Consider the following 12,561-nt stretch of genomic DNA (forward strand, 5'->3'; position numbering starts at 1 on the left):
TCATGTCTTAAGTCAGGGGTTGGGAACCTATGGCTCGCAAGCCAGATGTGGCTCTTTTGATGGCTGCATCTGGCTTGCAGACAAATCTTTAATAAAAATAATAATAACGTTAAAATTATAAAACATTCTCATGTATTACAATCCATTTATTTCCTACCACTCATGTTCATGGTTGCAGGTGGCTGGAGCCAATCACAGCTGTCCTCCAGGACAACACCAGATTTTTATTGGATAATGCTTAACGTACACGGGTCGCTGTATGGCTCTCATGGAATTACATTTTAAAATATGTGGCATTCATGGCTCTCTCAGCCAAAAAGGTTCCTGACCCCTGTCTTAGGTCTTGGAAAGAGACTAGAAAATTATTGCCTTTTTATTAACCAGATGTCCCATTTCAATTCCATGAGGAAACCTGCAACCTGGCATAGGACTCACGGTAGAACGTTAGCCATGTGGTGTATAAAGCAGTTTTTTCCTCTGCAGATATGAACTCGTAGTCGACAAGAGCCGACTTGGGAATAAGAACCCCACCAAAGGGAAAGCAGAGCGCACGCAAGCAGATGAAAAGAAGTTTTACTTTGGTGGCTCACCCATCAGTCCCCAGTATGCTAACTTTACTGGCTGTATAAGTAATGCCTACTTTACCAGGTATAATATTTTTATTCTTTATAAATCTGCATGATTGATAAAGAAGATCAATTCAATAATAAAAATACTTACATTATTTAAACAGAACTATGAAATTTGTCAGAAGCATTAAGGTAATACTTAGAAGCTTGCAAGTGCTTGAGCAGCTGACAAACTTGGGTTTGTAATTAGATTTTTTTGTCTTTCAATTTCTGTATGACCTTGTGACATAAGCCCTTGTTTCTTTCTTTCTTTTTTCATTCTTTTTTTTTTTTTAGCAAGAGAGACAGACAGACAGGAACAGATGGGGAAAGACCGACAGAAAGGGAGAGAGATGAGAAACATCAAAACTGACTTCCATAGTTTTCATCATGTAATTCTTTGTTGCAACACCTTTGTTGTTCATTGATTGCTTTCTCATATGTGCCTTGACTGGGTGTCTACAGCGGAGCCAATGACCCCTTGCTCAAGCCAGCAACCTTGGGCTCAAGCCAGTGACCTTGGGCTTTAAGCCACTGACCTTTGCGCTCAAGCCAGCTATCATGGGGTCATATCTATGATCCCATGCTTAAGCCAGCAACACCGCACCAAGCTGGTGAGCCCTACACTCAAGCCAGATGAGCCCACACTCAAGCCGGCGACCTCTAGGTTTTGTACCTGAGTTTTCAGCATCACAGGCCAACGCTCCATCCACTGTGCCACCACCTGGTCAGGCAAGCCTTTGTTTCTTTACCTGCAAACTGCAGGTAATGATAGTGTCTGCCTGGTAGGCTTATTATGAGGATTAAATGACATAATATGCATAAAGCACCTGACATACCACAGCTATAAATTTTAGATGTGATTATTCCTGTACTTTTATTAATGATATAACAGAGCAAAATACCCAAATCCCTGTTAGAGATTTAAGAAAATGATAGTTTAATGCATGACTTTAAGGCAAGCCATTCATTTAGATCCTTAACAAAGAACAAAGCAGGAATTTCATGCAGGTTAAGTAATACAGAGGTGGCCCCAATCACCCAGAGTGTGGTGAGGGAAAAGACGTTCATCGGTCAGAATGTGCTGGTACCAGGCACAAAGTTATTAATTAACTGGTTAAATTATCATTGAAGGATTCTGATTAAGATGGTGATTGATGGATAAAGTCCCATCACAAACACACACACACACACAAAAAAAATTTTTAATTGCTGAAGCCTCTGACTTCCATAGTTTTCATCCTGTAATTCTGAACAATATTTTTAAGGCTTTTTTCCCCTTCATTACAAACATAGGTTGGACAGAGACGTGGAGGTTGAAGATTTCCAACGGTATTCTGAAAAGGTCCACACTTCCCTTTATGAGTGTCCCATTGAATCTTCACCATTGCTACTCCTTCACAAAAAAGGAAAAAATTCCTCAAAGCCTAAAACAAGTCAGAAGAAAAAGGTAAAATAACGCTATGCCAGGTTCCCAATTGTCCTTGTATTCCACTCACACAACCTTAGACACTGACACTTTGTAGAATTTACTTTAATTTGCAACTGTATGCATGAAAGATTCTTATAGTAACATATAGTCCAATTTGCCAGCTCTGTTGCATCAATTCTTGTTCCTAAGAAAACAGTTTGAATCATCTTTTACTCAAACTTCCAACTACTTTTCAATCAATAGCAGGGTTTAAATTGCTCCATATTTAACAATCTATATATATCATACTATTGATACTATTATTCTCATATATCACTTGATTTGGTGTAACAATCTCAGGCTTTTGTTATATTTGTTTCCCCTTCTTTTCTTGATCTCCACTTAAATAACTCACATGTACAGTTGATCTGTGGCATCAACTAGAGCTGCTCCATCATCAAAAATCCTGAGTTCTTAGATTGCATTCTCTATTATTCTTTCTCATTCTTTTAATATTTCTCACCTACCACCCACCCCTTCCTGGTCCCAATTTTATACTGTGCTCAGGTTCCCATGTTCCCACCCTGGCCCAAGACACCATCGTCTCCCATCTGAATTATCACTGTAGCCTCTTAACAGGCCTCCCTGCTTCTTTCTGGTTTCCCAACAGTCTCTCTTCAATGCAGCAGCCAGATCCTTATAAATATTATATAAGTCATACGATGTCACCCCTCTACTCAAAGTGGACCTCATCTGCACTCAGAATAAAAGCCCAAGTTTCTACAATGTCATAAGAGGCCTTATATTAGCCAGGCCCCTTTCCCTCACTCGCTCTTCTCCCCGCACTAATTTTCTGGCTCTTCCTAGGAGGACCATGTGCACTCCAACCTTGAGGCCTTCACTTGAGCCTTCCTTCTTCCTAGACCACTCTTTCCCCACATCTGCACAATGCCTTTTCCTCCTTCTAGGATTGCTCAACTCCCATCTGCTCCACGAGTCCTGCTTTAACCCCTTACTCTATACCACAGCCTTCCTCCTGCCTTCCACGGTACTACTGATTTCCTTGCCTCTTTCTTTCTTTTTTTCCTAAGTGAGAAGTGGGGAGGCAGAGAGACAGATTCCCGCATGTGCCCCAAACTGGATCCACCTGGCAAGCCCCTGCCCATCTGGGGCAATGCTCTGCCCATCTGGAGCCATTGCTCCATTGCTAAGCAACCAACCTATTTTTAGTGCCTCAACATGGGGAGTTGGGGGGGTAACATGCTCCAACCGAGCCATAGCTGTGGGAGGTAAAGAGAGAGAGAAGGGAGAGGGGGAGGGTTGGAGAAGCAGATGGTCGCTTCTCCTGTGTGCCCTGACTGGGAATCAAACCCAGGACATCTACACAGCGAGCCAACACTCTATTGCTGAGCCAACAAGCCAGGGCCTTCTTGCCTTTTTCTAATTCTTCGTTTTTCCATAGAACTTGTCACATTTTTATTGATTATATACTTTGTTTATTTTATTATTTATTGTCTGTCTGTCAGAATGCAAGCTCCTTTGTTCTGTTCATGGATTATCCTGAGGGTCTAGAGCAATGCACATAGTAGGTGTTCAATAAACATTTAGCTATCTGATTGTAGAGTTCTTAAAAGGATTAAATTAGTTAATGCATTAAATGTTCTTGCACAGCACTTGGCATAGAGTAACCATTCAGTACACTTGAGCTGTTAAATTTCTATAAAGTCTCATGAGTGTTTCTGGCTGTCAATTCCTAAAAGTGGGTTTGCTTAGATTAGTGTAATATAGCATTTGCTATTCTAGTTTACACTCTCACAAACAGCATTTGAAAAAACCTATTGTCTCTCTGCTAACAACTGCTAATACTAGATATGGTCAAATTTTTATAATGTAGTCAATTTAATGGACAAATTATAATATCTCATTGTGGTTTTAATGTACTTGTTCTTGAATGCTAGTGGGGCTGAGCATCTTTTCAAGGGGAAAACTAACTTCTTTCCAAGGCTGGCTTTAGAACCATTCACAGAGGGAAGCATCCCCACCAGCTCTTTCTTATGATGGCTCTTCACTGCCCATTGTATCTTGGTTTTTCACTACCCACATAGGACAGCTTATATAGAACACTTTTAAAATGCCCATGAAACTTCCCTTTGTTCACACATGATTTCTTTATCAAAGTTAATAATTTTGTTCATTATAATCAAATCTTACAAGTTATTCAAGATTCATTCCTGAATTTCACATGGAAGATTTTTTTCTAAAAGTGATTCAGACAGAGAAATAATTTTATTGATATTTATGAAGGATTTTGCTGGAGGACACCCTGAAGGATTTTTAGAGGAAACTATTAAATTCTGATAGTATCTTACTGTCACCTTTATATATGGATGCTAAAAGGTTTATCCTGAGAATTGTTTAGCTGGGACTAGATCTCCGGTCCCAGATCATAGACAGCAGGTTAATATCACAGGCTGATGAGAAAGATCAACTTTCTAAAGCAAACACAGTTTATCTCTTTAAATGAAAACAGTTTTCTGTATGAAGCCATCTATCAAATGTTGTTTCCTAAACAAACTCACAGTCTCAAGGTTACAATCAATAGCTCTTGGAACTATTAACACAAGCATTCCAATATTATAAGAACATCTTAGTCTTTATGATAAAAAGTCTTAGAAACTCAACTTTGTAAGAAGATATAGAATCACTATAGATTTCATTTATTTATTTATTTATTGGTAATCAGAATGGCAGTGTTTGCTAATCTTCTCTTAGATTTATTTACACTATATCAATAATTTCTTAAACAGCTACCAAGAAGAAATTGTGGCCTCTGGTTTAAATTATTATCAAGGCTGAATTATAGCAATTTGGGCTATGATAATTTATTTTCACAATAACTTCTTAATATTGCATTTAATGCATTTATTATAATTGATTTAACCACTAATAGACTTCCAGTTGTTTCCAGTTTTCTTTCTTTTATGGTTAAAGATTATAGTACAGTGTGTCCATAAAGTCATGATGCACTTTCGACCGGTCACAGGAAAGCAACAAAAGACAATAGAAATGTGAAATCTGCATCAAATAAAGGAAAACTCTCCCAGTTTCATACCTATTCAGTGCAGTTCGATGTGGGCTCACGCACAGATTTTTTAGGGCTCCTTAGGTAGCTATCCCGTATAGCCTCTACAGACTCGTCACTGACTGATGGTCTACCAGAACGGGGTTTCTCCACCAAACTGCCGGTTTCCTTCAACTGCTTATCCCACCGAGAAATGTTATTCCTATGTGGTGGCGCTTCATTATAAACACGCCGATATTCACGTTGCACTTTGGTCACAGATTCTAATTTAGCAAGCCACAGAACACACTGAACTTTCCTCTGTACCGTCCACATCTCAACTGGCATGGCCGTGGGCTGCTCCGTTGTATACACGGTGTTACATCATCATCTGCACATGCGCACATGCTGCCACATCATCCTACAGAAACTGGGAGGGTTTTCCTTTTATTTGGTGCAGATTTCACATTTCTACCATCTTTTGTTGCTTTCCTGTGACCAGTCAAAAGTGCACCATGACTTTACAGACACACTGTACATTAATCTTTGATCATTTTGCTGAATACGTTTTTAGGATATATTCCTAGAGACAGAATTACTGGGTCAAAGCAAATTACTTTCCAAAAAGATAAAAGTGATTTTGTACTTCCTCATGAGTATATAAGGGTACCTGTCTTACCAGCTATGTTCCAGCCTGAAAATTATTTGTAATTTTTAAGTTTTCAAACTTTCTTGGAACAATATCTTCTCATTGGTGGTTTAATGTGAAAATAAATAAATATTCTATACATTGTAATAGCCATTGTTCTTGGGGTATCTGGCCAGCTACTCCCTTTTCTGAGAATTGATTTTCTATGTACCAGGGAGTCCCAGTATTTAGGTATGTAACCTCATCTACCTTGATATAGATGATTGGACCAGGGTAGATCATGTCAGCTAAGCTGGACCATCATGTTCTCCTCTTGGAGACTCAGAACCCAGAGAGACTAGTCTGGGATGGTCATTGAATAGAGAACATGTAAACCTAAGAGCTCCATGTTAATCATGCACAGGGAAAGAAAATGTCTTTAACTAGAAAAAGAAAAAGGCAGAAAGCTGTCCAGCAAAGAAAGAAAAATGATAATGTCCAGAAAAGGAGTACCCTGATTTTTTCTAGCTTTCCAATTTCCAATTCTTGCCCCTGATAGGACCCCACTTGTTGGGCAAATAAGTTTGTAAAATTTGTGTTATTTTATTTTGCTCACTTTTATTGTTAAAAATGGCTGCTGTCCACGTGATGATGCTGTCAGGTCATAACAGCTAATTACCTTCCTGCTTGAGAAGGGTCTTGGTTATGCTAATGCTTGCTGGAGGAGGGGTTTCACACCTAAAGCTTTAAGAAGGAAGAAGAAGGAGGAGCTAGGAGGCCATTTTTGCAGAGGCCACGTTGTTGCAGGAGAGGCAGGCAAGATGGCAGGGTACTGAAGGAGAAGCTGGTTTGTGCAGAGTTTGTGCAGAGAAAAGGAGATGGGGAACAGAGGTGACTGAGCTAGTGGAGCCTTTGATTCTAGGAAAACTGGGAGAAAGTCAGTGGCTTTGGGAGCCCTGAATGGAAAGGGAAGAGTTTGCCCACTGTGTGTATTTACTTGCGCCCCAGTTTCAAGGCTAGAATAAAAGATGGCTCACCAGTTTTGGGCTCCATTGTTTCATTACCGGCTATCTGAATCTAATGCAAACCTACATGTGCTTGGCAGCTGTGATGGCCGTGACTACGGCATACACCACTAAACTATCTTTTCTTGGATTGTGTTCTTAAGATACTCTCATATCCCTTGTAACATATTACCCTCTTTTTATTAAGTAACTTAACTAGTTTGGTTGTTATCTGAAGCAAAAGAATCTTGCTGAGTTGAAATTGGTACCACCAGTTGGATTGCAACCAATAGACACTCAAACAAATAAATTATATTGGTAAAGTCAGAGTCTAATAAGGTTTGGTAAGAATCCCCACACACATAGCCTTTTTGGGATAATAAACTAAATCTCTGTGTTATATGGTAATGAATTAGTTTAAATTATAACTATTCTTTTTTATTATCATTAATATTCAGAGCATATATCCATAGAGGACTTATAATATTTGGTTGCTATATATAAAGATATCAGAGTTTATTAATGTTTGTAGCAGACAAGAGACAGATTCTAGTTCATCTATTCCCACACTGACACAGAGAAAGGCCGGACTGATTAACTGAGACTGTCATGGTCTAGTAACCCTGAGCATGCTGAGCCCCTATCTCTAATCCACGGTTGCACTCTTCCCATAGTTAAGTGGCTGCACTGAGTGCGAAGGAGTGAGATAGTCTCCCTAGGAATAGAGAGAAGGAGGAACAGCCAAAATTAGAGAAAACCCCCATACTCCCCCCAGACTCTCACCCCACCCTTGAGGCCCCAGGCAGAGCATTTCCTGTGCCCTTCTACAAGACAAAGGTGATCACATCTCCCATTAGAAGGCATGCTGCTGCAGGAAGGCTGGAATACAGCATGGAGTCTGGGGAAATTCCCCAAGATATGTTAGAGGGAAAGTTTCCCTGAATCTCCCCACCCCATCCCATTCTGCCCGCTCATGGCTTGAAACTAAGGCCGTGAGGGCCTGAGCCAAAAAAAATATTGTTACCTACGTGTATCTCTTCCAACTAAAGAGAGAAACCTTGCTTCTGTAGCAGTGGATCAAGTCGGAGTCCCGACTGCTATGTGAGGAAGGGAAGAGGGACAGTGGAACCGAGTGGGTTTTCTTTAGGATGGGTGAGTCTCTGAGCCCCCCCCCCACGCCCCCTCCCTTATCTGCCAGCACTGGGAGAGTCTCTGCCCCCACCACCAGGCTGGGGGCTGCTCTCAGAGCAGAGCAGTGGCACAGCGGGTCTGCCCTCTGTCCACCACACTTGGATTTTGAGGGTAATTCTGGCTTTTGCTTGAAACACTGATTTTGGGGGAAGATCTTGTCTTTTGCCCATATAAGATTAAGAGTTTTACTGTGAATCTGTTTCTATCTGTATTGTATCTTTCGGAAATTTTTACCCTGTTTGTTCATCTAGTAGGAACCTTCTTAGATTTCCAGGACTGAGATGGATTTATTTTTATATATATAGTTCTTCTGACATTTCTAGAGGAATTAGGGAGTGGTGGAAACTAAAGGTGTGTGTTCATTCAATAATCTGGAACCAGGATTTTTTGTTTTTCCATTTAATCCTGTATTTCATCCTGAACTTTGCTGTATGCTTCAGTTCTCCTTACTACCAAATATATCCTCTCCTATCTGCCCTTCCTTTGTTGCAAGCTTTTTTCCTAAGTAGGTCAAATCAGGCCACTCCCTGCTTTTAAAACCTGTGTAGCTGTGGTCGCCAGTTCAGAACCCTGGGCTTGCCCGGTCAGGACACATGAGGGAGTTGATGCTTCGTGCTCCTCCCCCCTTCTCTCTCTCTCTCTCTCTCTCTCTCTCTCTCTCTCTCTCTCTCTTTCTCCTCTAAAGTGAGTAAATTAAAAAAAATAATTAAAAAAAACACCTGTGTGGCTCCTTATCACCTCATAAAACAGAACACCATCCTCTAGCAAGTCGTATAAGGTTCTATTTGGCACCAACCTGTCTTCCAATTTCCTCTTTATACACCTATTCCTTCAAACAGATTTTTAGTTTCGTAAAATATAGGAACCATTTCTCATTCACTTTTCTGTTCCCCGCTGCTCAGTGCCCTGTGGAAGGTTTTCAGAAACATTGATTCCTTTCTCCTTCTCTTCCACCTATTAGCTAATCAATAAACATTTGCCTGAGTCAATGAATAAATGCCTGAATGATCAGTCATTTGCACTTACTTTTGCTTCAGAAAGTAAAGACTAAAGAACCATTAAAGAGTACCCTATAGTTTCACAACATTAAATTTTAAAATCAGCAGTGCAATTTTAAGAGCACAAGATGATATTTAAACTGTTCTATATCCTGTCACATAAAAGTGTGCTACATATTTTTTTTTTTTCTGTATTTTTCTGAAGCCGGAAACGGGGAGAGACAGTCAGACAGACTCCCGCATGCACCCGACTGGGATCCACCCGGCACGCCCACCAGGGGGCGACGCTCTGCCCACCAGGGGGCGTCGCTCTGTAGCAACCAGAGCCACTCTAGCGCCTGGGGCAGAGGCCAAGGAGCCATCCCCAGCTCCCGGGCCATCTTTGCTCCAGTGGAGCCTCGGCTGCGGGAGGGGAAGAGAGAGACAGAGAGGAAGGAGAGGGAGAGGGGTGGAGAAGCAGATGGGCGCTTCTCCTGTGTGCCCTGGCCGGGAATCGAACCCGGGACTTCTGCACACCAGGCCGACGATCTACCACTGAGCAAACCGGCCAGGGCCTATGCTACATATTTTATCACCAAAAATATTCTTAAATATTTTGAAGATGTTAAATATTTTAACATTTTACACAGCATGTGTAAATAATAATGAGTGTGTGTTAAAGTAAAATTGTTTATAATATGTGGATTTTATTGATCAATTCTCTAGGGTTATTTTATCGCCAACTTTACTTTCCGCCATTGGTTAATATTCCATTTAATTTAAATGCAAGAGCATTATCCTTGTAGCTTCAGTTTAACTCTGCTCTGTTATCACAGACTAGAATTTTGGATTTGTAAACATGCTCTGTTATTTGCTGCTGTTATTGCTGCAGCTACTGCTGGCATTTCCTTATGGTGGTAAGCATAAGTAACCATTTCATTACTGGGCAATGCACAAATAGGACACACTTTAATTATTTTATTACTGCTATTGTTAAGGAAATAACAAATGAATATTTGCTACTAGTATGTCACTTTTATGCCTTCATTTTGTTTCCTATGCTTATAGGGAGAGAAAAATAAAGAAGCACCTTCATGGGATCCTGTTGGCCTGAAATTCCTAGAGAGGAATGCTCCAAGAGACTCTCACTGCCACCTTTCCAACAGCCCTAGAGCAATAGAGCACGCCCACCAGTACGGGGGAACGGCCAACAGCCGCCAAGAGTTTGAACACTTAAAAGGAGATTTTGGTGAAAAGTAAAGTAAAATTCTATGCTTCTAGAAAGTCAATACCATGATTGGGTTTTACCCTTTTTTGCCATATAGCATCATTTTTCCTATGACCTTTCCTCTCTGTGCCACCTTAATCCTATTTGTTTATCCTTAAAAGAAATACTAAATAGTACACAATTTATACTCTTCAATAAATTACATCCTCTGTGACTTTTTCCCCAAAAGTAAGGTGCATAAAACAGCATTCTCTAGGTGTTTGCTGTGTCTTATTAAAAAGAAAAGACAATCAAAGAAAGGAAGATGGGACAAATTTCAAGGACTGGTAACCTTGATATCACTTTCCCTCTCCCATACAAATTGCTTTCACGTTGTAAATAGAATGCTTCTGAACAGCTGGAAGGTTAGTAAGAGAAAAGATGCTGAAAATACAAACATGTTCATTTCTCTGTTGTCCCTAAACCCATCTCTGAAACCTCTCATCCCTTCCTGGTATATCACAACTCTCCAGGTTATATAGTATTATTAAAGGTTTAAAGTGTTAGTACCCAAATATTCTTATATAGGTCTTATATAGCTCTTTCAAACACTTACACAAGCAGCACTTTCGATAAGAAAGCCCTACACCTAATTTGCTGTTTGTCTAACAGGCAGAATCAATATTTTGTATTCTTCAGGAAAATGTAGAAGTTAGCCAAATAAGTGTATCTTATTTATGGCCTGGAGCTAAATTTCTACAAAGTTTTAATTTCTACACATTTTGGCAGCTGTGTTTAACATGTGATATCCATTGATTAATTTTTACTGAGAAAAAAATTGAATTTGTATTTTAGATAATACACAATCATATTGTTTGTATGCAAATTTCCATACACATATTAATTACTCACTAATATTTTGTCCAATGAATAAGCTTTCTTAACATATAGGGTTTTACCGAACTAATTACAACCACAGTTTTAAGCAAGATATGCTGTGATTCTTAACTGAAATAACCCATCCTTAAATGCAGAATGTCTCTCTGTTGTACAATATAAGGAAATGAAGAAGTATTAAGATTTTTGAACCAGCAGTGCTTACCCAATATTCATTATCAATACTGAGGGGTCGTTAGAAGTACAACTGCTTGGGAGTAGATGGAATGGCTACTTAGTCATTCTCCCTTACCCTATATTGCTTTGGAAAGTTAGAGAGCACCCTCAGTCTCAGGTTACAGGTCGTAACCTTTTTCTTTTCATTTACCAGATCTCAGTTTTCCATTCGTCTGAAAACTCGTTCCTCCTATGGGATGATTTTCTACGTCTCAGATCAGGATGAAAACGACTTCATGACTCTATTCTTAGCCCACGGCCGTCTGGTTTTCATGTTTAATGTTGGCCACAAGAAACTGAAGATTAGAAGCCAAGAGAAATATAATGATGGATTATGGCATGATGTAAGTTGAAGGCAGAGAATATTATTATCTGCAAATATCCACCACTGGCAAATGGACTGACACTAATGCCCCACTAGTTGTTTCTCTAGAAACATGTATTTTAAAATTGTTTCTATATGCTCAGAGTTCAACTGCAAAAACTTTTGTTAATTTATTATAGAAATTCTAAAGCACACTATTTTAACAGAGATACTGGCTGAGTGTAATTTTTCTTTGACAGATCAACTTTTTTATATTTATGTTATTTTAATCAAAGAAACAATGGTCAAAATGAACTGGTTTGGTTTCTAAGGATTTTCCACTAGATTTTTTTTTTCTACTACCTATAAAGTTCTAAATTTCAACAATAATTGCTGAATGTTTTTTCTGGACTAAGCTGTGGAAGTTACAAAATGAAGACTCTGTCTATTAGGAAGACAGGATATAACAGGGGCAACTACCTAAGCATTGAAGCAAGTAACCAGTGTGTATGTAATGAAAAGGGTAAGCAGTGTAACTTATCTCAAAATAAATTACAGTAAATTTAGAAGACAGCATGTGAGCTGGCCAACTGGGAAGAGCTTCATAGAGAACTTTGCTAAATATAATCTGTATTCAGAAGTTAAGCCTGTAACTTTCAATCAAGCTTTAAAGAAAGAGACAAACTCCTGACCTTTAGAGAAAGGACCGCTTTTCATAAAGAATTCCTACAGATTTTCAACAGTATTGCAACAGTAAAGTTGGGAGGAGAGGCAACATAGCCTTCTCCCTAAACTTGGGGTGCTCTTGAGATGTGCTATTTTTCTTCTCTCCATCTAGGTGATCTTTATTCGGGAAAAGAGCAGTGGCCGACTGATAATTGATGGTCTTCGAGTCCTAGAAGAAAGTCTTCCTCCTACTAGAGCTGCCTGGAAAATCAAAGGTCCTATTTATTTGGGAGGTGTGGCTCCTGGGAGAGCTGTGAAGAATGTCCAGGTAAGCTAGATTGTGACTAGGTAGTCAGTGCCCTTTAGAACTGGATGATCATTTAAACCAGTC

The 12,561-nt window shown here is 39.6% G+C and overlaps 1 protein-coding gene across 5 annotated transcripts in view; it reads left to right on the forward strand.

Moving 5' to 3' along the window:
* Nucleotides 1–12,561, forward strand: part of LAMA4 (laminin subunit alpha 4) — a 167,788-nt gene that overhangs the window by 144,861 nt on the left and 10,366 nt on the right. For all 5 annotated transcript variants that reach the window (XM_066373432.1, XM_066373430.1, XM_066373429.1 and 2 more), the window contains exons 30-34: nt 484–648; nt 1,905–2,058; nt 9,949–10,136; nt 11,355–11,544; nt 12,343–12,498. In XM_066373432.1, coding sequence (XP_066229529.1) covers nt 484–648; nt 1,905–2,058; nt 9,949–10,136; nt 11,355–11,544; nt 12,343–12,498 — 853 coding nt within the window. The remainder of the gene's footprint in view (nt 1–483; nt 649–1,904; nt 2,059–9,948; nt 10,137–11,354; nt 11,545–12,342; nt 12,499–12,561) is intronic.

The sequence above is a fragment of the Saccopteryx leptura genome, chromosome 3 (genome assembly GCF_036850995.1).
Source record: "Saccopteryx leptura isolate mSacLep1 chromosome 3, mSacLep1_pri_phased_curated, whole genome shotgun sequence".
Classification (NCBI taxonomy): Eukaryota; Metazoa; Chordata; class Mammalia; order Chiroptera; family Emballonuridae; genus Saccopteryx; species Saccopteryx leptura.